General features: G+C 42.5%; 1 protein-coding gene across 4 annotated transcripts in view; it reads left to right on the top strand.

Moving 5' to 3' along the window:
* The first annotated feature begins 3,463 nt into the window (after positions 1 to 3,463).
* LOC112261746 (60 kDa lysophospholipase-like) overlaps positions 3,464 to 25,109 on the top strand; it is a 52,215-nt gene continuing 30,569 nt past the window's right edge. For 2 of the 4 annotated variants that reach the window (XM_042330017.1, XM_042330019.1), the window contains exons 1-3: positions 3,856 to 4,163; positions 14,664 to 14,784; positions 15,551 to 15,586. In XM_042330017.1, coding sequence (XP_042185951.1) covers positions 3,887 to 4,163; positions 14,664 to 14,784; positions 15,551 to 15,586 — 434 coding nt within the window. In that variant the 5' untranslated portion in view covers positions 3,856 to 3,886. Of the gene's footprint in view, positions 3,615 to 3,855; positions 4,164 to 14,663; positions 14,785 to 15,550; positions 15,587 to 25,109 lie in introns of those variants that run through there. The other 2 variants (XM_042330020.1, XM_042330018.1) reach the window with 2 other exon arrangements.

The following is a 25,109-nucleotide window of genomic DNA, read 5'->3' as shown; positions in this document are numbered from 1 at the left end:
GGACATCTATAAGTACCTAGGTGTCTGGCTAGACTGTAAACTCTCCTTCCAGACTCATATCAAACATCTCCAATCCAAAATAAAATCTAGAGTCGGCTTTCTATTCCACAACAAAGCCTCCTTCACTCACGCTGCCAAACTTACCCTAGTAAAACTGACTATCCTACCGATCCTCGACTTTGGCGATGTCATCTACAAAATAGCTTCCAACTCTCTACTCAGCAAACTGGATGCAGTTTATCACAGTGCCATCCGTTTTGTCACTAAAGCACCTTATACCACCCACCATTGTGACCTGTATGCTCTAGTCGGCTGGCCCTCACTACATATTCGTCGCCAGACCCACTGGCTCCAGGTCATCTACAAGTCCATGCTAGGTAAAGCTCCGCCTTATCTCAGTTCACTGGTCACTGGCCACCCGTAGCACGTGCTCCAGCAGGTGTATCTCACTGATCATCCCTAAAGCCAACACCTCATTTGGCCGCCTTTCGTTCCAGTTCTCTGCTGCCTGTGACTGGAACGAATTGCAAAAATCGCTGAAGTTGGAGAATTGTATCTCCCTCACCAACTTCAAACATCTGCTATCTGAGCAGCTAACCGATCGCTGCAGCTGTACATAGTCTATCGGTAAATAGCCCACCCATTTTTACCTACCTCATCCCCATACTGTTTTTATTTATTTACTTTTCTGCTCTTTTGCACACCAATATCTCTACCTGTACATGACCATCTGATCATTTATCACTCCAGTGTTAATCTGCAAAATTGTAATTATTCGCCTACCTCCTCATGCCTTTTGCACACAATGTATATAGACTCTCTTTTTTTTCTACTGTGTTATTAACATGTTAATTGTTTACTCCATGTGTAACTCTGTGTTGTCTGTTCACACTGCTATGCTTTATCTTGGCCAGGTCGCAGTTGCAAATGAGAACTTGTTCTCAACTAGCCTACCTGGTTAAATAAAGGTGAAATAAATAAAATAAATGTGGATGGATGTGTACTGCCCTAACGGTCAACTAACGGTCAAATAAATAGCTATGATGTACAAGATTAAGCAACAGCAGGACTCAGCTTCATAACATTATGTTAAGGGTACAAGACAACCAAAGGTATTGTTTGTTTCAGTACTGGTTAACTGTCCAACCAGTCACAGTTGACCTAAATGATGGTGTTCACCACAAACCTTTGCCAGTCTAGAATGAGTTTGAGGAAAAGATCAGCTGAATCAGGAGCTTTCATCCACACACCCTTACAAAGATAATTACATTTGCGATACAACACTGGAACTTTAATCTGCCCATCTTTTCAACTCCAGTCTTTGGAGAGAGAGAGAGAAACTCTCAGCCCCCGTAATAGTGGCAGAGAGTCCCCGTGGGGAGATGGCAAGGGCGGTCATCACTCCAGTGCCTTGCCGTTCACCTTTGCACCCCTGGGCCAGACTACACTCATAGGACCTACGGAAGACATAAGTCTATTCATGGACTCTGCAAGGTGTTGAAAGCATTCCACAGGGATGCTGGCCCATGTTCAGTGGTGTAAAGTACTTTAAAGTACTACTTTTGTTTTACTAAGTACTAAGTTGTTTTTTTTCAGGTATCTGTACTTTATTTTAGAACAACTTTTACTTTTACTTCACGACATTCGTAAAGAAAATTCTGTACTTTTTACTCCATACATTTTCCCTGTCACCCAAAAGTGACATTTTGAATGATTAGCAGGACAGGAAAATGATCAAATTCAAGCACTTATCAAGAGAAGATCCATGGTCATCCCGACTGCCTTTGATCTGGAGGACTCACTAAACACACATGCTTAATTTGTAAATTATGTCTGAGTGTTGGAGTGTTACCCTGGCTATCTGTAAAAAAAAAAAACAAGATATAAGGAATTTGAAATTATTTATACTTTATTTTGATACTTAATACATAAAAAAATAGTTATTTACCTGTCTCCTCCCCTTCATCTACACTGATTGAAGTGGATTTAACAAGTGACATCAATAATGGATCATAGCTTTCACTTCGATTCACCCGGCCAGTCTATGTCATGAAAAGAGCAGCTCTTCCTAATGTGTTGTACACTCAGTGTATATCAATTGTATATCCACTGTATATTTGAAGAGTTCAATTCTGAAACTCTATATCCACAAGTCTTTGACATTTGTGTTTTTTAAAATTAGAAATCATTGCTTATGGGTATGTTCATGTGTGTGTAAAATATTACTGTTCTCACATTTTTTATTCATAGATTTTAGACGTGTATGAAAATGTGTATTTTTGCTTATTGCTATATGTCCATTGTTTAGCTGGAATGGAGTGTTCCTATCCTGCATATCCATTGGCAAATGACAGGAGTGGCAAGGAGTGTGATGTAATAGCTGAACAGAGATGGCAACCAGGCTAACAGCAATCTCGCTGAAGACTGAATTCCAATGACCCCAGCTTCTGCAGCCATCATGAGGAGGATTCAGGAGGAGGATGCTGGTGCCCCATCCGCCCGACCCACAGAACCAACTACTCCAATTCCCGAAGTAAGTGTGAGTGATATTGTTGCATGCGTGTGTGTGTCTGACTCTCCTACCTTGGCCTGCTGTAACTATATATGTGAGTGAGTGAGATGTTAGTAAAATTCCTGAACTAAGTGTTTTCATCATTCTAGATTACAGCCAGTAGTAACAAGAAGCGTTGAGATGTGTGTGGACCCAAGAAGGACAGGAAGACACAGTACACATGCATCAACTGCAAGAAATACATTTGCAACACGCACACAGTAAAACTGTCCCTAATGTGGTGTGTAGACAGGCCTTAATTTGTGTTAAATGGGGCTCATTTATCATTTCCATAAAATACTGTATGGAAAATCTGGCATCCAATTTATTCAGTACAAAGCAATAAACGTCAATAGTGATGAAAACCTTGTTTAATTTATATTTGTTCAAGATAAACATGATTTATTCCACCCATGTCTTGAATATAATTGATTCATTGTGACAAAAATCACATTTTATCCAAACAAATAGCGATTTTATTGATAAATGTGATCTAGCAGAGGTAAATGGCAAATATTAACCATGTAAATGTGATCTAGCAGAGGTAAATGGTAAATATTAACCATGTATGCTGCTTGAAATTGATAATTATTTTTGATTTAACCTTTATTTAACTAGGTATGTCAGTTAAGAACAAATTCTTATTAACAATGACGGCCTTCCAGCGAACAGTGGTTTAACTGCCTTGTTCAGGGGCAGAACGACAGATTTTTATCTTGTCAGCTCGGGGATTCGATCCAGCAACCCCCAAATAAGTCAACATTTAAGAATTAAGTTTGAAATATTTTTCTGTAAATTGTTATGGCTGTATTGTTTTAAAAAACCCAATAATGTTGTGGGTCCATCAGACCGGCGAACATTGGGTGAGAAAACAAAAACGTTAACACCTTAACAAGGGTTAATTACTCCCACGTGATCATGGTGTTTTTGCCAACAACTTCTACCATTTTTTCCTATTGGTTGAAGACGCTACTCTTGAAATTATCCTTGAAGGCTATCGACGAAAAACTCAAAAGCCATTAACGTACATCCTCTACACTACATTATGGACTTCTTCCTTCTGGTGAGTCTCAGTCTTCTAATTGCATTGTATGTACATTATTTTAACTTGGAAAACCATTTACGGCTATATCATCATTGTGATTAATTATATTTACTTAGGTTTATAATAAAATCAAGCAGATTAGTAACATTACAGTTCTGATATAGCTTAGTTTCTCTGTAAATTGGGTTTTGGCACTTCACAACAACCTGTCATTGGTAGCGGTCTGTCACTTTAAGAACATCCCTTGGTTTGACTTGCACTCTTCCCCCGCCATCAGTTGTCTAGTCATTATGGCGGAATGTAAAAAGTCTATCTCATGTCCGTCTCCAACTTCAGTAATGACCTCTCTAGCTAGAGCTTTGTCCCATTCAAGGTTGAGTCAACCTGATCAGTCTGTGTTCAAGTCGCATACTTCTGTTTACCGGAGCAATGTGGTACAGCCAGGCCGACGGAGGAGGTTGTCGAGCAGCAACAGTGTTGAGTCTCTGGATGTGAGCCCCTGTGCTGAAGCGCGAGTCTTGGTCATCAACACCGGAGGAACTATCGGGATGATGTACCATAATAACGGTAAAGCCTTTTTGACCGGGACTTTTAAAGTGTATTTGTTGTTGCCCAAACAAAGTGCATTTATTTGATTTGAATGATGCTGTGTGACGCATGTTGATGCAACACATTGGCGGAAACTCGCTAGGTACAGTAGCAGTTGACCTGGGGTGTATTCATTACACCGATTTTGTAGCAAAACGTTTCTTCTGTTACAACAAACAGTTTACTCCAAACAGAAAACTTTTGCAAGGGAAAAGAGTTTATATTGGTCAAAATCATGTAGGTCCCTCTCCGGTTCGCTCCATTTGGTTCTTAAAAGGTAAACTGTTTCGGTTGCAAAACGTAATGAATACACTCCTGGCACGCAGGGGTCTTGTGAGTTGTCAAATGTAACTACTGCTACATTTGCTTTGTAAATTGTAACAAGCAAACACTTAGGCGTAATTATCTACCTGTAGATCAGGGATCATCAACTAGTTTCAGCCACAGATGGTCGGGTGGCGGAACATATTAACAAATCATTTGCTCCTGACTGGCACAGCGGTCTAAGGCACAGCATCTGTGTTAGAGGCGTCACTACAGACCATGGTTCGATTCCAGGCTGTTTCACAACCAGCCGTGATTGGGAGTCCCATATAGGGCGGCGCACAATTGGTCCAGCGTAGTCTGGGTTTGTCCGGGGTAGGCCGTCATTGTAAATAAGAATTTGTTCTTAACTGACTTTCCTAGTTAAATAAAGGTTAAAAAACAACATGTTTCTCTTATGTGTGAGAATTACTTGGGAACAGAGTTCCAAAATTTAAATCACTTGAGCTGATTCCATGTTGTTTTTACAGTTATTGTCCAACAATAAAAATAAAACATTAACACATTTATGAGTTTTTCTCAGAAAACATAGGGGGGAATAAAACCACCCACAGGCCAAATGTGGGCTGCCAGTAGGGGAACCCTGCTGTAGAAGATCATGTGAACTTCTTGCAACATATATTGGTTGCCCCTTGAAGATCATGATCATGTTTGTCCATGCATGGTTAGTGAAGATTAAAGTTCCAACTCACTTCCTTCCTCTCATTGTAAGATGTATTTGAGAACACACACACACACACTGTGGATGGATGTGTACTGCGCTAACGGTCAACTAATGAATAATTAGCTATGATGTACAAGATTAGGCAACAGCAGGACTCAGCTTCATAATATGATGTTTGTCAAGGGTACAAGACAAGGTATTGCTTGCTTCAGTACTGGTTAACTTTCCAATCAGTCACAGTTGACCTAAGTGATGGTGTTCACCACAAACCTTTGTCTGTCTAGAATATGCTTAGCAGGACAGGAAAGTTATCCAATTCACACACTTATCAAGAGAACATCTCTGGTCATCCCATGTTTACCATAGTTGGCTGGACGTCGTTTAGGTGGTAGACCATTCTTGATTCACGTTGGAAACTCGAGTGTGAAAACCCCAGCAGAGTTACAGTTCTTGACGCACTCAATCCGGTGCGTCTGGCATACCCCGTTCAAAAGCACTTGTCTTGCCCACTTACCGTGGGTTAAAGAAAGATTATTAAGCCGTCTTGTCCACATCATCTACACTGATTGAAGTGGATTTAACAAGTGACATAAATAAGGGATCATAACTTTCACCTCGATTTACCTGGTCAGTCTGTCATGAAAGTAGCAGGTGTTACTAATGTTTTGTACACTCAGTGTATATCAATTGTATATTTGATGAGTTTAATTCCAAAATGCTATATCCATATCTATATTTCATCAGAAATTGCTTATGGGTACGTTCATATGTGTAAAATATTACTGTTCACACATTTATTCAGATTTTAGACGCGTATGAAAATGGGTTATTTTGCTAATTGCTATATATCCATTGTTTAGCTGGAATGTTCGTATCCTGCATATCCATTGGCAAATGACAGGAGTGGCAAGGAGTGTAATGTAATAGCTGAACAGAGATGGAAACCAGGCTAACAGCAATGTCACTGAAGATTGAATTCCTGCATGGAATTCAAGAAAGTACATAATACAACTAATGATTTTAGAATTCAAAATAGGTAAAAAAGAGTGAGCTGAGTTTAATAGACAATGTCCGTTAGTCACTTACTGGACACAATGTGTCGTTGTGTAATTACATTGTGTAATTGTGCGCCATCTACTGGCAAATAATGGAACGTCCATAGTGTTAGCATGGACTTAATCCTTCTGGTGAGTCTGTCTCACTTATCATTGCATTTTAACTTGGAAAAACATTTTGTGCAATATCATTATGAATCATATTTTCTTAGGCTTATAATAAAATCTAGCAGATTAGTAACATTACAATTTTGATATAGTTAGGTTTCTCTGTAAATTGCATTTTGGCACTTTACAGCACCCTGTCATTGGTAGCATGAACATCCCTTGGTTTGACAGGCACTCTTCCTTCTCCCGCCACCAGATGTCTACACTAAAAATTAGGGGTTCAACAAGGGTTCTTCTAAGATCCTCAAAGTTCTTTGAAGAACCTTAGGGTTCTTGGCACTGAAAATTACCCCCAAAAGGTTCTTCTGAGAACCCCATAGGAGGTGGGGTTCATCGAGGAACCTCCTTAGTTGGTGGATGTTCTTGCAGGAACCTAACTGCCCAACTGAAACATTTGGATTTGAAAGGACAGCAGGTGCAGGCACTTAATTGTAAAGATCTCCTCAATTTAAGGTAAGATTTGTCACTTTTATATGATCTAAATTGATATTGTTTTGTGATGATACAATCTGTATTTTTAAATATTTGTGCAAATCTTTCTAAACCAGATAATGGACACAATTCAATGGATATCAATAAACAAAGAGGTAAGAATATGTATGCTTTTGGAATATGTTGAAGCTGATAGCTGCATTGTGTGCAGATGACTGAACTGCTCACTTTTGTGTCTGTCTGCAGGTATACAGACGATGAGGCATACGAAGGTATGTCTATCGGTATGTTATGGAGATCACATGTACAATCCTCCCTTGCCTCTTCAATGAAAACCCCATAGGCCTCTACATTATGGACAAGGTATGTGTATGAAAACCATAACGTTTTTTCCATAAACAGTTATTACAAAAACCAAGTTATGAATACTTTTGTGTGTATGTTTAGTTAAACATCTGTATTAATTACTATTTTTTGGGGATTCAGATTTCACCCTCCCTACACCTCTGATGAATATACCAGGAAACCTGTTCAATCACCATGCACTGCAAAATCATTCTGGCTATGGATACGGAGAACATTAATATCAACACGCCAGAGGATATACCCATTGGACTTGGGGCTTACATTTTAGAATTTTTATTCTGCTTTGCCACTTAAATCACAATGAACACTGACAACTAAAATATTGTGTTATTGTTATGCATAATAATAGGGGAGGGAGGTAGTTCAGATATGAACCCCTAAAGGTTCTTCGAGGATCTATTAAGAGGGGTTCTTCGAAGAACTTATAGGTTCCCCCACAGTTTTAATTTGATGAACCCCTAAAGGATATTCCAGGAACCTTTTATTTTTACTGTAGTAATTAAGGCAGAATGTAAAAAGTGTACCTCATGTCCATCACCAGCTTCAGAAATAACCTCTCTAGCTACAGCTTTGTCCCATTCAAGGTTGAGTTAACCTGATTAGTCTGTGTTCAAATTGCAGTCTTCTGTTCCCCAGAGCAATGTGGCACAGCCAGGCCGACGGATGTTGTCGAGCAGCGACAGTGGAGTGGGTATAATTTGTGAAAAGATCTGTATCAAAAACTTTGAAGTACAAGGATGCCAACAAACAATGCATACAAATTAGCATGATCAATTCACCTATCTAATTAGCTGCCGAATAGTCATCAACTCATCACATAGTTTATTCTTAATGTTTGTCCATAGGTTCCCAGAGTGAGGACAGACCTTTTCGGAATGAACGTGGTGAGTGAAAAACGTAATTAAATTGCCCACTGCAGTATCTTATTCTGCCGCTATACTACTTTGTATGCGTTGTTTGTTGGCAACCTTGTTGTTTATGAAGTTTTTGAAACAGATTCCTGTTGGAATGTTACACAAATTATACCCACCTGCAACAGTGTTGTCTCTGGATGTGAACACTTGTTATGGGCATTTTTACATGCTTTCATTGCACCTGTTCAGCCTATTGGGTAAAGAATGGCATTTTTGTAGTTTGTTTTTGGATAATTGCCGAAAACAACTTGTGTGGTAGCTAACGTCACATTCTGTGATTAAAAAAAAAAAGATATATATTTAAGCATTTATGTTTTGAATAAAAGCACAAAGGCTTCATAATTCTGAAAGGTATTTTTAATTAGCAATCCATAATTTTTCCTTGTCTGAAGTGTCAAGTAACAATGGCGCCGGAGAAGAAGGCTGATGTTTTACGTGTCCCCAACCGATTGTGTGTTTTTTCCTTTGTTTCCTTATTTTGTACATAATGTTGCCGCTACGTCTCATATGACCGAAAACAAACTTCTGGATATCAGGACTGCGATTATGCACCATGGACTGGCAGAATGGGTCTCGATCCCGCCCTGTGCAACTGGGTCCTGGACTTTCTGACGGGCCGCCCTCAGGTGTTGAGGATAGGAAACAACATCTCCACCCCGCTGATCCTCAACACTGGGTCCCCACAAGGGTGTGTTCTCAGCCCTCAGGGAGGAGGTGAGGGCCCTCGAGTGTGGTGTCAGGAAAATAACCTCACTCAACGTCAATAAAACAAAGGAGATGATCGTGGACTTCAGGAAACAGCAGAGGGAGCACCCCGCTATCCACATCGACGGGACAATAGTGGAGAAGGTGTAACGTTTTAAGTTCCTCAGCGTACACATCACGGACAAACTGAAATGATCCACCCACACAGACCGCGTGCGTTGTTGCGCCTCTTCAACCTCAGGAGGCTGAAGAAATTTGACTTGTCACCAAAAACTCACAAAATTTTACAGATGCTCAATCGAGAGCATCCTGTCCGGCTGTATCACCGCCTGGTATGTCAACTGCTCCATCCACAACCGTAAGGCTCTCCAGAGGGTAGTGAGGTCTGCACAACGCATCACCGGGGACAAACTACCTGCCCTCCAAGACACCTACACCACCCGATGTCACATGAAGGCCAAAAATATCAAGGACAACAACCACCCGAGCCACTGCATGTTCACCCCGCTATCATCCAAAAGGCGAGGTCGGTACAGGTGCATCAAAGCTGGGACCGAGAAGCTGTTTAACAGTCTGATAGCCTTGAGATGGAGACTGAAAAACAGCAATCACATCACTAACATTGAGTGGTTGCGGCCAACATACAGACTCATTCTCTAGCCACTTTTATTGATGAATAATTAATTTAATAAATGTATCACTAGTCACTTAAACAATACCACTTTATATAATGTTTACATACCTGTTGTCTTTGGCATCATTAAAATGAAGACTGTTTTATCAAATCAATTCTCTGTAATTATTATTACGTGATTATTCTAGTCAACTAGGAAGTCGAGGCACCAAGGAAAATATTCAGATTACAAAGTTATAATTTTCCTAATAACTTTTCTTATTTTAATATATGATCAATTAGTCTTCTAATTAATGAATTATTCTTTACCTCACGTGTCTCATTCCAAACGTCGTAAATTGGGTTTGTGCAGATAACCAACAGTCTTCACTATGAATCATTCATACATCAATTGTCTCAATCATTTATTAACTAAATAATCACAGAAATGCATGAACTTACAGTAGTACATATGGTTACAAGGAAATGATAGGGGAGGTTCCCTAGTGGGATAAACCGGTATTACGGCTTGGTGGACAAAAGGGAAGTGGGTGCAGACTGAGAAAGGTGGAAATTATGCAAAGGAGTCACTACAAACTTGATAATTCTATTAATTGAAATGCTAATCCGTTGCACATGAACGCTCACTCATTCGGGAATAATTGCAATCAATATATATATATTTACGCTCAGTGTGTCGTTGTGATCTCTGTTGGAATCGTCTTTCGTGGTTAGAATGGGTACTTCAGAGTCCCATTCAGAAATGTTGTTATAGAATAGATGTTTCTGCGGTTGTCGGCCTTCACAATCAATGGTATAGAATTCCTAGCTGCAGACTAGTAATTAGTATCAAAGATTTGCTCTTCTGTCGGTATTGATAGTCTGAGTTTCAACAACCATTACAACCTTAGCTTATACTCAGGTTTATGGTCTCTACTCAAACCTTAGCCCTCTCGGTAGTCGAGGTAAGCTTGGTGTCTACTCAAACCTTAGCTCCCTCTGTGATCGAGGTACTGGCCTGCTGGGAAATTCCCAAGGTGGGGGTTATATCCAGAACCGTCCCATGATGCCAGATCAATGTCTGTGCTCATGGGGTGGGCCTATGACTGAGTTAAACTCCAAAGGGAGTTTCCTTCATTAAACAGTTTTAAAATCACATTACATAATTTCACAAATAGGTTCATCTTTACTCATTCATTTTATACAACAATTAGATGCAAGCCTCACAACTGAGACTCTTGTATAAACAGTTATGGTAATGTGGCTGTATTGTCTCTCATGAGTTTCACAAACAATAAATGAAATGGACCGGTCGTAGCTGGATTCTCTCCCGACCGTGTACGCATTCTCCAAAACATGGACATTGTTCAGTTCTCAAGTTATATGATGGAGAAGAGGTTTCTTTGTTCTCCTGTGAAACATTCTCTCTCTACACTGCCTGGCCATGAGGAGAGTGGCGACTCTAGGAATTAATGACCTGTGATAACAACAGAGGCTGGGTGTAGGGGGAAGAAAGAGGTAGAGAGAGGGGGAGGGTGCTCGCTATACCCAAAGAGGGCCAGGTCATGACACCCTACATTACTCATCTCATGTATATACTGTACTCTATACTATCTACTGCATCTTGCCTATGCCGTTCAGCCATCGCTCATCCATATATTTATATGTACATATTCTTAATCATTCCTTTACACTTATGTGTATAAGGTAGTTGTTGTGAAATTGTTAGATTACTTGTTAGATATTACTGCACGGTCGGAACTAGAACCACAAGCATTTCGCTACACTATGCGACCAATAAAATTTGATTTGATTTTAATCCTTTTCTTTCCTTTAATGAGTCTGACGCGAATGATATACTGCTTTCTCGGGAACAGGCCCAGATCCCCGTGATTTGCATGAAGAGGAGGCGGGGAGAAAAAGGTGCCCGGGGCAGGCTGCCTTCTGAGAATTCGTAGGCGATCGAATAAACCTCCACTTCCTTCCATTCTGCTAGCAAACATGCATTCTTTGGAGAATAAAGTAGATGACCTACTCGGAAGATTAAACTACCAGCGTGACATTCAAAACTGTAATACCTTATGCTTCACGGAGTCGTGGCTGAATGACGACGCTATCAACATACAGCTGGCTGGTTATATGCTGTGCCTGCAGGACAGAACAGTGGCGTCTGGTAAGACAAGGGGCGGCGGACTATGTCTTTTTGTAAATAACAACTGGTGCAAGTCTTGAGCTTTTGCTCACCTGAGGTAGAGTATCTCATGATAAGCTGTAGACCACACCTTCTACCTAGAGTTTTCATCTGTATTTTTCTTAGCTGTCTATATACCACCACAGACTGATGCTGGCACTAAGACAGCATTGAATGAGCTGTATTCCACCATAAGCAAACAGGAAAACGCTCACCCAGAGGCGGCGCTCCTAGTAGCCGGGGACTTCAATGCAGGGAATTTTAAATCCATTTCAGCAAATTTTCATCAGCAAATTTCCATCAGCATGTTAAATGTGCAACCAGATTGGGAAAAAACTCTGGACCACCTTTACTCCACATAGAGATGCATAGAAAGCTGTCCCTCGCCCTCCATTTGGCAAATCTGACCATAATTCTATCCTGATTCCTGTTTACAAGCTGAATTTAAAGCAGGAAGCACTAGTGACTAGATTAATAAAAAAGTGGTCAGATGAAGCAGATGCTAAGCTACAGGACTGTTTTTTTAGGCACAGACTGGAATATGTTGTGGGATTCCTCAGATGGAATTGAGGAGTACACCACATCAGTCATTGGCTTCATCAAGAAGTGCATCAATGACGTTGTCCCCACAGTGACTGTACATACATACCCCAACCAGAAGCCATGGATAACAGGCAACATATGCACTGAGCTAAAGGGTTGAGCTGAGGCTTCCAAGGAGCGTGACTCCAACCCGGAAGCTTATAAGAAATCCTGCAGTGTCAATACAGGCCTAAGATCGAAAGTACTACACTGGCTCTGACGCTCGTCAGATGTGGCAGGGCTTGCAAACCAATATAGACTACAAAGGGAAGCACAGCCAAGAGCTGCCCAGTGACACGAGCCTACCAGACGAGCTAAACTACTTCTATGCTCGCTTCGAGGCAAATAACACTGAAACATGCATGAGAGCACCAGCTGTTCTGGAATACTGTGTGATCACGTTCTTCGCAGCTGATGTGAGTAAGACCTTTTAAACAGGTCAAAATTCACAAGGCCGCAGGGCCCAACATTGTATGACTTGAAGGTGCGGTAGAAAGAAGCTGTTTTCCTCCTTCATCCGTGGTGCTCGTTCAACATATAATTTGGATATTCCTGTGAACATCAGTCATAAACATGTAATTCTGAACAGCATCATCTTCCTAACAAGAATTTAGATCAGTTGACAATTCAACAGAATTCAGTCTTGTTCATGTTGATGATCGGTACAACATGAGACCAATAGCAAGCCATGGTATATCAGGCCAAATACAAATGGTATGAGTCAATATTACTTGTTTACTGTTGTAATTACGTTGCTAACCAGTTTAATAGTAGTAAGGCACCTTGGGGTTTGTGGTATATGGACAATATACCACGGCTTAGGACTGTTCTTTGCACGACTCAACGCTGAGTGCCTGGATGGAGCACATAGCCAATTACACAACTTTAATCTCTTGGCCTTATTCCCCATTCTCTATTGTCTAGATTCTGCATGGAGCTAGCCTGTTCTAAAGCATTAGCTAAAAGCTAAGTTGGCCAATTTGAGCAAATAAATCTCAGCTTGCTAAATAGCAAAGCCAACCAATTACACAACAAATATACAAAGTTAACAATTATTTTCTAAACTAATCTTAGTCTCAACCAAATGACAAGTACAAAGAACTATTGCTTTATTCCACAACGTAACAACCATTAGTTAAAAGCTAGACATAAGACTATTGATAGTTAACTAACTAGCCATGCTATTTCAATGAAGATAAGCTAGCTAGCCAGCGTGAGCTTTGTAGTTGTATTGCTATGTGGAAAAAGTTGTTTTAATATCTTTCTCCATTTTTCTCACCAACGCCTTGCTGTAGCGTTTACATTCTGTAAATGTAATTGACAAATTAACAATTTGATCCATATTTAGAAACATCTCCCTCCCTGAGTAAGCGACTCATCGCAACAGGCCAGAAGTCAAACAAAGTCAAACTCACGGAAATTGAGGTGGCTACAATGTGGTACTTTCAGTCGCATGAAATGTACCCGTTACTACACAGGCGTTCAGAATTGTGCAGTGGCACAATTTCATGCGTCTGAAAGTACAATAATCACCTGTAAATGCACACTAAACAGGTGTAATGAACGTGTGTAAAAATGCGCATAACAAGCGTTCAAATCGAGACGATTTTAATCTCTTGGCCTTCCATACTGGCACGCAAGGGTCTCGTGAGCTGTCAAATGTAACAGCTGCTATGGAGAAAGATTGAAGATTCCTCCGTGGGCCAAGGAAACGTTAACTGTTAAGTGCTTTGGATCAAATGTCTTCTGAATGAGATCTCTAGGCTAACCAGCCCTTCTCATTTCATTCAGCATCCACGACTGTGGATGGTACTTGGAGTAAACACTAGACCATAAATAACATGGCCATAGTTTCTAGGTCTACTGTTTTCACACCGTTCCAAAGGTTCTGTTTGGAATTCCCAATATTTGTCTATATGCAATCTTTCCATCCACTGTAACCAGTGGCTGGTGGTCCACTTTTCACAGGTCCTAATTTTAGTCAGCCAGTTTGACCCAGCGGTTTGGACTATGATGAGTTATACAAGACATTTCCCAATGCATGAATGATTAGAACTATATTCCAAACAGCATACTTTTCATATTGATGTGATTCTCACATTTGCCACTAGGGTTGAGTATAATACAAGGCATGATTTACTGGGAATAGTAAACCTGGGCTACATTCGGTAGCCAAACGCTTTCGTAGCCAAACGTTATTGTATTTTGCAGATAGAAATGCCACGAATAGAGCTGATGTGAAACCTTATTCTACATGTCAGAGAGTGTGTTCTACATAGGAATATGCTATCTCAACGCTCCAAAATGTTGCATACTGCTACCCTCTTTTCAAAAGTAACACCACACTCAGATCTATGTACCGCTAGGCTATTATTGGGCTCACCTTTCCTGAACTCTGACTGATTAGTTATGTTGCTCTGTACACTAATGGCAACATCTTCTCTCTCTGTCCCTCTCTTCCACAGTGCTGTGCCCAGAGCCTAATGTGTTTGTGAAGGCCCTGCGAAAGCTTCCCAACCTCCATGATAAGCAGTATGCCCTGGGCGACAGCACGAGTGGCCCACAGGAGAACACCCTTGTCCTGCCGTAAGTCACCCATACACTCCACCTCCCCCTCCCCCTCACCCCACCTCTCCTGGGCTCCTCTGCAGCCTTCTATTTCTGTTTTCTCTGGGGGTTTTTACTTTGTCTTTGCTGTTATTAATATATAGGCTAGAGTTAAATGTTGACATGGTTTACTTTATTGTAGTCTTTGTACAATCATTCAAACTGAAAAGATTACTATCTATGTACACATCATCACTATAGATTTAGACTAATGAAACCTTGTGCTATTTGACTGAAAACTTCAGATGGAGAGCTTGGAGTTTGATACAGATGATGATACAATTAGAGTAGAGTAATAGTAGTAAGTCTATAACTGGTGTTATAGAAATATGTGAAGGGGACCTCAACCTACCGGTTCTACCGATACATACATTTTCAAGCCCTTACCATTTCTTTACACAGGAGATGAGTGTGTATTGCACATACTGGATTAGAGTAACTTCTTAATTTGACTGTCAAATTCAAACACAATACTGAAGCTCTGCTTCCTGTTTTTTAACCATTGACAGCTTTTATTTCATGGCTTTTTCAACCTATGAGGCATACGAGGCTTTTTCAAAGGCTCTTTGAATAGCAACATATTCTGGTGCACAGCATATCATGCCCCAACATCTGTTCACTATGACGCCTCCATAGCAGTAGGCCTACAGGATATACAATGCTTGTTAGGGGATATCATACACACGTTTCTATTCCCTGCATGCCTGGGAACATTTCACTCTAAAACTGTCTGTTGTTTTGACAGGACGCCGACAGACCTCGCTGATGAACTATCAAAAAGGTCCTGAAATACTGGTAGCATACTGTGTGCCTGCGCTATGCTGTGTGGTTTGAATCCTCTGTATCCGTTCCGCCTGGTGTCAAAAAGTGCCTGGCAGGAACAGTTTGCTGCTGTTGTCTGTGTGGACCTGTCAGGGAGTGATCATTGGAGCACACACCTGCAGGGAGTTGTGCTACAGCATTTCAGTAGTGGTGTTCACGCCTGCCTGACATTCTACCCTTATTTCCTCTCTTCAGACACCTCGCCTCGCTCCCGCTGGAGGGAGCTACTCCCATTGGTTCATGTCTAGCTAAAACCAGTGCAGAACAGTCAAGTTCTCATAACACTTATGTAATGTTGCAGTAGCAACCCCAGGAGTTTTGCTGCTGCCAGAGAGAGAGAATATTCCTGCGAGTGTTTGCTGGTGCCACGCTGACAGAGAGTGAGGATAATCTGTGTTGAGTGTGTTTGATTCCTGTAGTCTGGTTCTCAGTGCGTTTGTTCAGGAGCAGCAAGAGGGCCCTCTGCTGAATATGGTCCTGGCAGGTCGGATCCAAAGGTTGCCGGCTATCGCCCCTCCAAATGGAGGTTGCCTGAGCCCAGGCCAAGGCATCCTGGGTCAAATCTCTCCCAGCAACCTCCTCTCCTTTCTGGGCCTGTGATGCCGGTGACAGTGGGGGCGCCTCTGCCTGCCTGCACGCTAATCTCTACACAGACAACCAGCACAGGGCTCAGTCCCGCCACCTAAAACCCACTCAGAGCAGCTCAGGACCACAGATATAGAGACTGGAGGGGGCAGGGTGGGGCTGGGTTATAGGGGATAGATAAGAGAACTACACAAGCGTGCTATTTTTAAAGCTGTTTGTGTGAAGGGGGGCTGGTGGTACTGTGCATGCTTGGATCATGTTAATATTTGTTTGGAGGACTGCCATGTTACCTCCTATAGCCTCCTAACGTAAACTCACTCACTTTTGTACATCGCCTTCTTTCGTACAATTGACGTTATTTTAGCACCCCAAAAAACGTAATACTTCCAGATCAACTGTAATGTCAATACCATTGTAAAGCATAATTTCTCTCCTTTCCAACAGAATCAATTACATGACCCCCACGCTGCCCATTTCTGCACGATTCAAGAAGGCAATGAGCCCGGTCGGGTCTTTAAAAAAAATGGCTGGTGGGGAAGCGAAATTAATGCGTGATAGTGAGAAGAAGAGATGTGTGGGAAAATTGCTGTCCAACTTATCGCCTGTAAAATGTAAATAAAACACTATGGAGAGTTTATATAATGTGTCATTACAAACTTATTTGAAGGTTTGTGTCGAATTTGAATCGGGTTTTTAGGACTGTGCTAAAGTGATCTTAGAAGTAAACAGCGGCTTTGAGAATGATGATCGCATGCCGTGATGAAGCAAAAAATGACTAGGTATCCACCCTTACCCCTGTCACTGTCCATTTCTTGTTTTTAAAGGATGAGAGAAGTGCTAAACCTGGTGGAGAGAGATTGTAAGACAGAAATAGTTGCTTCATGCGTGTTGTACGTTACGGCATGACACATCACGATGTAACGGAGGGTCAGTTTTGTTCAACTGTTCTCCAATACTATAAAGCCATTACCATGTTGATCACCGCTTGAATAGAAATGTTGTTCATACCCCAGATTTTGAAGTCAACACAGTCCCATTAGTTTTCTTTGTAGCCTCGTTTGAATGTTGCGGTTGCGCACATTTGTACGGAATGGGGTGAGTTTACGTTACTCCTCATCGCTTCAACAGTCTCACAGGAGATTCATAGGACGTATGGATTCAGATTCCGTCCCACAGACAAATGTATCAGTCTCATTATGTTTTCAGTGTAATTTCAGTAGTTGATTCAATCATCCTCTTTCCTCCTTGTTTCTGTAAGGTTCATTTTAATTATTACCATCATTATGTTCCTTTTTTGTGGCTTCAAGTTAATGTTAATTAACACATACTAGCTGTCACCAAACATTGCTATTAAATGTCCCTAATGCCTGAGTTATTTGTTTTTTGTTTTGTTTATGTTATTCTTTGCAGTGAGCATGTGCAGTGGACTTGAAATAACATTGACAAAGATAATGTCAATGTATCCTAACATTGATTCAAATTTTTACATTGTGTGGAGTAGGAAATTGATTTGTTGAATAGCTGAGTGAAAAGCAGTAGTGAGCTTCCCTGTGGGTAGCCTTTACCTCAACCTCCCATTTGCCCCTCTCACCACTCTGTTCCTCATCAGCAGGCCAGGCCACAGGGCAGCATCCTACCCAATTCTCCATATGCTAATACCCATTTCCCTGCCACACTGTCGGCTATACCAGGAGATAAATTAATAATTGGTGATTTGAATATTGTTTCCAGCGACACTATCACTTTAATATTATCAACAACAACCAAGATGGCGTAGCAGTGAAGACGTGTTTTGTCTCGTGTACTTTTGTATTTTTTGTGTTTTTTTGCATATATATTTCAATTTTATTTTCAATCCCTTTTCGATTTTTAATTCGATTATACCTTCCGGTAACCTGCCTCACCCAATGTGATACGGTATCGCTATTTAATTTTTTTTTAGAACACATTCAAGAACCTCCGGAAGCTAACCAGCTAATTAGCTATTCAGTCATTGTTAGCCACTGCTAGCGACTTTTATCTTCTGCACAGATACCAGCCCTGTTCTCAGCCTGGATAATACTCGCCAGTCTACTAGTATCGGACTGTCTCTCCACAACAACGCCAGATTCCTGCCGTAATTCCTGGACCACTACTTCTGATCTTTACAGCTAGCTTGCAGCTAGCTAGCTCACAGCTCAGCCTGGATAATAGCTTCGGTACTGGGTGCCACTGTGAACTAACGCCACTGCCACGAAGCCAGGTGCATCTCCCGGCCAGCAAACTAAATTCTACAATACCTCTTTCGCCATCTGGCTTGGGTTCTCTGTCGACACGGCCCCCCGCCGCACCACCACGACTGGTTTGCCGACGAATACTCCATCCGCTGTGCCTTCAACCGGCCTCCGTCGGAGGGCTACTAACTTTAAACGCCTTGTCGCCTGCTAACGTTGTTGCGGGTTCCCTGTTCCATCTACTGCTGCCCTCTGGACACTATGATCACTTGGCTACATAGCTGATGCCTGCTGGACTGTCCATTAATCACAGTACTCCATTCTGTTTATTTATTTTTTTATCTGTCGGCCCCATCCGCGAACTCAGGCTCTGTGTGTAGTTAATCCAACCCTCTCTGCCTAGTCCTCGCCATTTTACCTGCTGTTGTTGTGTTAGCTGATTAGCTGTTGTTGTCTCACCTGTTGTTTTAGCTAGCTCTCCCAATCAACACCTGCGATAACTTTATGCCTCGCTGTATGTCTCTCTCAAATGTCAATATCTTGTATACTGTTGTTCAGGTTAGTCATCATTGTTTTAGTTTACAATGGAGCCCCTAGTTCCACTCTTCATACCTCTGATACCTCCTTTGTCCCACCTCCTACACATGCGGTGACCTCACCCATTACAACCAGCATGTCCAGAGATACAACCTCTCTTATCATCACCCAGTGCCTGGGCTTACCTCCGCTGTACCTGCACTCCACCATACCCCTGTCAGCGCATTATGCCCTGAATATATTCTACCATGCCCAGAAATCTGCTCCTTTTATTATTTGTCCCCAACGCTCTAGGCGACCAGTTTTGATAGCCTTTAGCCGCACCCTCATACTACTCCTCCTCTGTGATGTGGAGGTAAACCCAGGCACTGCATGTCCCCAGGCACCCTCATTTGTTGACTTCTGTGATCGAAAAAGCCTTGGTTTCATGCATGTCAACATCAGAAGCCTCCTCCCTAAGTTTGTTTTACTCACTGCTTTAGCACACTCTGCCAACCCTGATGTCCTTGCCGTGTCTGAATCCTGGCTTAGGAAGGCCACCAAAAATTCTGAGATTTCCATACCCAACTATAACATTTTCCGTCAAGATGGAACTGCCAAAGGGGGAGGAGTTGCCGTCTACTGCAGAGATAGCCTGCAAAGTAATGTCATACTTTCCAGGTCCATACCCAAACAGTTCGAACTACTAATTTTAAAAATTACTCTCTCCAGAAATAAGTCTCTCTTAACACCCCTGCAGTCCTACAATCTAAACTAGATGCCCTCAATCTTACACAAATCATCAAGGAACCCACCAGGTACAACCCTAAATCTGTAAACAAGGGCACCCTCATAGATGTTATCCTGACCAACTGGCCCTCCAAATACACCTCCGCTGTCTTTAACCAGGATCTCAGCGATCACTGCCTCATTGCCTGTATCCGCTACGGGTCCGCAGTCAAACGACCACCCCTCATCACTGTCAAACGCTCCCTAAAACACTTCTGCGAGCAGGCCTTTCTAATCGACCTGGCCCGGGTATCCTGGAAGGATATTGACCTCATCCTGTCAGTTGAGGATGCCTGGTCATTCTTTAAAAGTAACTTCCTCACCATCTTAGATAAGCATGCTCTGTTCAAAAAATGCAGAACTAAGAACAGATATAGCCCTTGGTTCACTCCAGACCTGACTGCCCTCGACCAGCACAAAAACATCCTGTGGCGGACTGCAATAGCATCGAATAGTCCCTGCGATATGCAACTGTTCAGGGAAGTCAGGAACCAATACACGCAGTCAGTCAGGAAAGCAAAGGCCAGCTTTTTCAAGCAGACATTTGCATCCTGTAGCTCTAACTCCAAAAATGTCTGGGACACTGTAAAGTCCACGGAGAACAAGAGCACCTCCTCCCCACTGCACTGAGGCTAGGTAACACGGCCACCACCGATAAATCCATGATAATCGAAAACTTCAACAAGCATTTCTCAACGGCTGGCCATGCCTTCCTCCTGGCTACTCCAACCTCGGCCAACAGCTCCGCCACCCCGCAGCTACTCGCCCAAGCCTCCCCAGCTTCTCCTTTACCCAAATCCAGATAGCAGATGCTCTGAAAGAGCTGCAAAACCTGGACCTGTACAAATCAGCTGGGCTTGACAATCTGGACCCTCTATTTCTGAAACTATCCGCCGCCATTGTCGCAACCCCTATTACCAGCCTGTTCAACCTCTTTTTCATATCGTCTGAGATCCCCAAGGATTGGAAAGCTGCCGCAGTCATCCCCCTCTTCAAAGGGGGAGACACCCTGGACCCAAACTGTTACAGGCCTATATCCATCCTGCCCTGCCTATCTAAGGTCTTCGAAAGCCAAGTCAACAAACCGATCACTGACCATCTCGAATCACACCGTACCTTCTCCGCTGTGCAATCTGGTTTCCGAGCCTGTCATGGGTGCACCTCAGCCACGCTCAAAGTACTAAACGATATCATAACCGCCATCGATAAAAGACAGTACTGTGCAGCCGTCTTCATCAACCTGGCCAAGGCTTTCGACTCTGTCAATCACCATATTCTTATCGGCAGACTCAGTAGCCTCGGTTTTTCTATTGACTGCCTTGCCTGGTTCACTAACTACTTTGCAGACAGAGTTCAGTGTGTCAAATCGGAGGGCATGTTGTCCGGTCCTCTGGCAGTCTCTATGGGGGTGCCATAGGGTTCAATTCTCGGGCCGACTCTTTTCTCTGTATGTATCAATGATGTTGCTCTTGCTGCGAGCGATTCCCTGATCCACCTCTATGCAGACGACACCATTCTGTATACTTCTGGCCCTTCCTTGGACACTGTGCTATCTAACCTCCAAACGAGCTTCAATGCCATATAACACTCCTTCTGTGGCCTCCAACTGCTCTTAAACGCAAGTAAAACCAAATGCATGCTTTTCAACCGTTCGCTGCCTGCACCCGCACGCCCGACTAGCATCACCACCCTGGATGGTTCCGACCTAGAATATGTGGACATCTTTAAGTACCTAGGTGTCTGGCTAGACTGTAAATTCTCCTTCCAGACTCATATCAAACATCTCCAATCCAAAATAAAATCTAGAGTCGGCTTTCTATTCCGCAACAAAGCCTCCTTCACTCATGCTGCCAAACTTACCCTAGTAAAACTGACTATCCTACCGATCCTCGACTTCGGCGATGTCATCTACAAAATACAGTGCCTTGTGAAAGTATTCGGCCCCCTTGAACTTTGCGACTTTTTGCCGCATTTCAGGCTTCAAACATAAAGATATAAAACTGTATTTTTTTGTGAAGAATCAACAACAAGTGGGACACAATCATGAAGTGGAACGACATTTATTGGATATTTCAAACTTTAACAAATCAAAAACTGAAAAATTGGGCGTGCAAAATTATTCAGCCCCCTTAAGTTAATACTTTGTAGCGCCACCTTTTGCTGCGATTACAGCTGTAAGTCGCTTGGGGTATGTCTCTATCAGTTTTGCACAGCGAGAGACTGAAATTTTTTCCCATTCCTCCTTGCAAAACAGCTCGAGCTCAGTGAGGTTGGATGGAGAGCATTTGTGAACAGCAGTTTTCAGTTCTTTCCACAGATTCTCGATTGGATTCAGGTCTGGACTTTGACTTGGCCATTCTAACACCTGGATATGTTTATTTTTGAACCATTCCATTGTAGATTTTGCTTTATGTTTTGGATCCTTGTCTTGTTGGAAGACAAATCTCCGTCCCAGTCTCAGGTCTTTTGCAGACTCCATCAGGTTTTCTTCCAGAATGGTCCTGTATTTGGCTCCATCCATCTTCCCATCAATTTTAACCATCTTCCCTGTCCCTGCTGAAGAAAAGCAGGCCCAAACCATGATGCTGCCACCACCATGTTTGACAGTGGGGATGGTGTGTTCAGAGTGATGAGCTGTGTTGCTTTTACGCCAAACATAACGTTTTGCATTGTTGCCAAAAAGTTCAATTTTGGTTTCATCTGACCAGAGCACCTTCTTCCACATGTTTGGTGTGTCTCCCAGGTGGCTTGTGGCAAACTTTAAACGACACTTTTTATGGATATCTTTAAGAAATGGCTTTCTTCTTGCCACTCTTCCATAAAGGCCAGATTTGTGCAATATACGACTGATTGTTGTCCTATGGACAGAGTCTCCCACCTCAGCTGTAGATCTCTGCAGTTCATCCAGAGTGATCATGGGCCTCTTGGCTGCATCTCTGATCAGTCTTCTCCTTGTATGAGCTGAAAGTTTAGAGGGACGGCCAGGTCTTGGTAGATTTGCAGTGGTCTGATACTCCTTCCATTTCAATATTATTGCTTGCACAGTGCTCCTTGGGATGTTTAAAGCTTGGGAAATCTTTTTGTATCCAAATCCGGCTTTAAACTTCTTCACAACAGTATCTCGGACCTGCCTGGTGTGTTCCTTGTTCTTCATGATGCTCTCTGCGCTTTTAACGGACCTCTGAGACTATCACAGTGCAGGTGCATTTATACGGAGACTTGATTACACACAGGTGGATTGTATTTATCATCATTAGTCATTTAGGTCAACATTGGATCATTCAGAGATCCTCACTGAACTTCTGGAGAGAGTTTGCTGCACTGAAAGTAAAGGGGCTGAATAATTTTGCACGCCCAATTTTTCAGTTTTTGATTTGTTAAAGAAGTTTGAAATATCCAATAAATGTCGTTCCACTTCATGATTGTCCCACTTGTTGTTGATTCTTCACAAAAAAATACAGTTTTATATCTTTATGTTTGAAGCCTGAAATGTGGCAAAAGGTCGCAAAGTTCAAGGGGGCCGAATACTTTCGCAAGGCACTGTAGCTTCCAATACTCTACTCAGCAAACTGGATGCATTTTATCACAGTGCCATCCGTTTTGTTACTAAAGCACCTTATACCACCCACCCCTGCGACCTGTATGATCTAGTCGGCTGGCCCTCGCTACATATTCGCCGCCAGACCCACTGGCTCCAGGTCATCTACAAGTCCAAGCGAGGTAAAGCTCCACCTTATCTCAGTTCACTGGTCACGATGGCAATACCCACCCGTAGCACGCGCTCCAGCAGGTGTATCTCACTGATCATCCCTAAAGCCAACACCTCATTTGGTCTCCTTTCCTTCCAGTTCTGTGCTGCCTGTGACTGTAATGAATTGCAAAAATCGACTTTTATCTCCCTCACCAACTTTAAACATCTGCTATCTGAGCAGCTAACTGATCGCTGCAGGTGTACATAGGACATCGGTAAATAGCCCACCCAATTTACCTACCTCATCCCCATAATGTTTTTTTTAATTTACTTTTCTGCTCTTTTGCACACCAGTATCTCTACCTGCACATTACCATCTGATCATTTATCACTCCATTGTTAATCTGCAAAATTGTAATTATTCGCCTACCTCCTCATGCCTTTTGCACACAATGTATATAGACAATTTTTTTTTTCTACTGTGTTATTGACTTGTTTATTGTTTACTCCATGTGTAACTCTGTGTTGTTGTCTGTTCACACTGCTATGCTTTATCTTGGCCAGGTCGCAGTTGTAAATGAGAACTTGTCTCAACTAGCCTACCTGGTTAAAAAAGGTGGGGGGAAAAAACAAAAACATATGTTTGAGGATTGTGTCTGGAGCCAGGGATAATTAGGGTAGTGTCTTTAGGCCTTTGGTTAGGTGCTGAGGGGTAAGCTTGCTATTTGCCCTGCTGTTCTATTGAACCCCCAATTAGGGGGGTTCAATGGTTTGCACCCTCCGCCCTCCAGTGACTTGTCCCGTGCCTTAAAAATGAAGATTAGGGGGAAAATCTTTGCGCAGCTGCTTAGCCCAGGCATAATCTCTTTATAGAGCGCAAGCAGGAGAATACGGGACGCCAACGTTACCTCCATCTAGAGGACATATTAATATGCATGTGTAACAGTATAGACTTTACGTCTGTCCCCTCGCCCGACCTGGGAGCGAACCAGGGACGCTCTGCACACGTCAACAGTCACCCTCGAAGCATCGTTACCCATCGCTCCACAAAAGCCACGGCCCTTGCAGAGCAAGGGGAACCTCTACTTCAAGGTCTCAGAGCAAGTGATGTCACCGATTGAAACGCTCCTAGCGCGCACCACCGCTAACTAGCTAGCCATTTCACATCGGCTACACATGGGAGACCAGGATGAGCTGCCCCTGTCTAATTAGAACATGGGGTCTCGCTCTCGAACACACACCTTTTCAACCCCCCCTCCATACTCCCAAAAGGCACCCCTTACCACTCAGAACACCCGCAAATTAGTAACTCCTCATACAGCATCGTAGACTTCCCATGGAGTCGCCCCCTCCCTCATAATGTCCATAATTCACACCCAGCGCTTAGGAACTGGTTTGTGCACCCTGCTGCTGAAACAGAAGGCCCAACCAAATAGACTGTCTCGCTTCATGACGTAGGCTAGGCTTGTTTCACTCTTTTCCTTTCTTTATCTTCTGCCTTTTCCTCATGTAAACAGAACCGGCTCCATGTCTTAATGAGTTTGTAAAGTAAACAGAATAACCAAGTCAAAAAGAGGGGTGTCTAATAGCCACATTTGCTTAACCTGGATTGTTTGTGTGTCTATGTAAACTGTCTGCTCTGTTGATGCACAGAGCTTCTTTGGGTGTTTTCTGTAGATTTGGTTATT

The sequence above is a fragment of the Oncorhynchus tshawytscha genome, linkage group LG11 (assembly GCF_018296145.1).
Source record: "Oncorhynchus tshawytscha isolate Ot180627B linkage group LG11, Otsh_v2.0, whole genome shotgun sequence".
In the NCBI taxonomy this organism is placed as follows: Eukaryota; Metazoa; Chordata; class Actinopteri; order Salmoniformes; family Salmonidae; genus Oncorhynchus; species Oncorhynchus tshawytscha.
The sequence above is the reverse complement of the archived record's forward strand: the minus strand, read 5'-3'. Positions and strand labels throughout refer to the sequence as shown.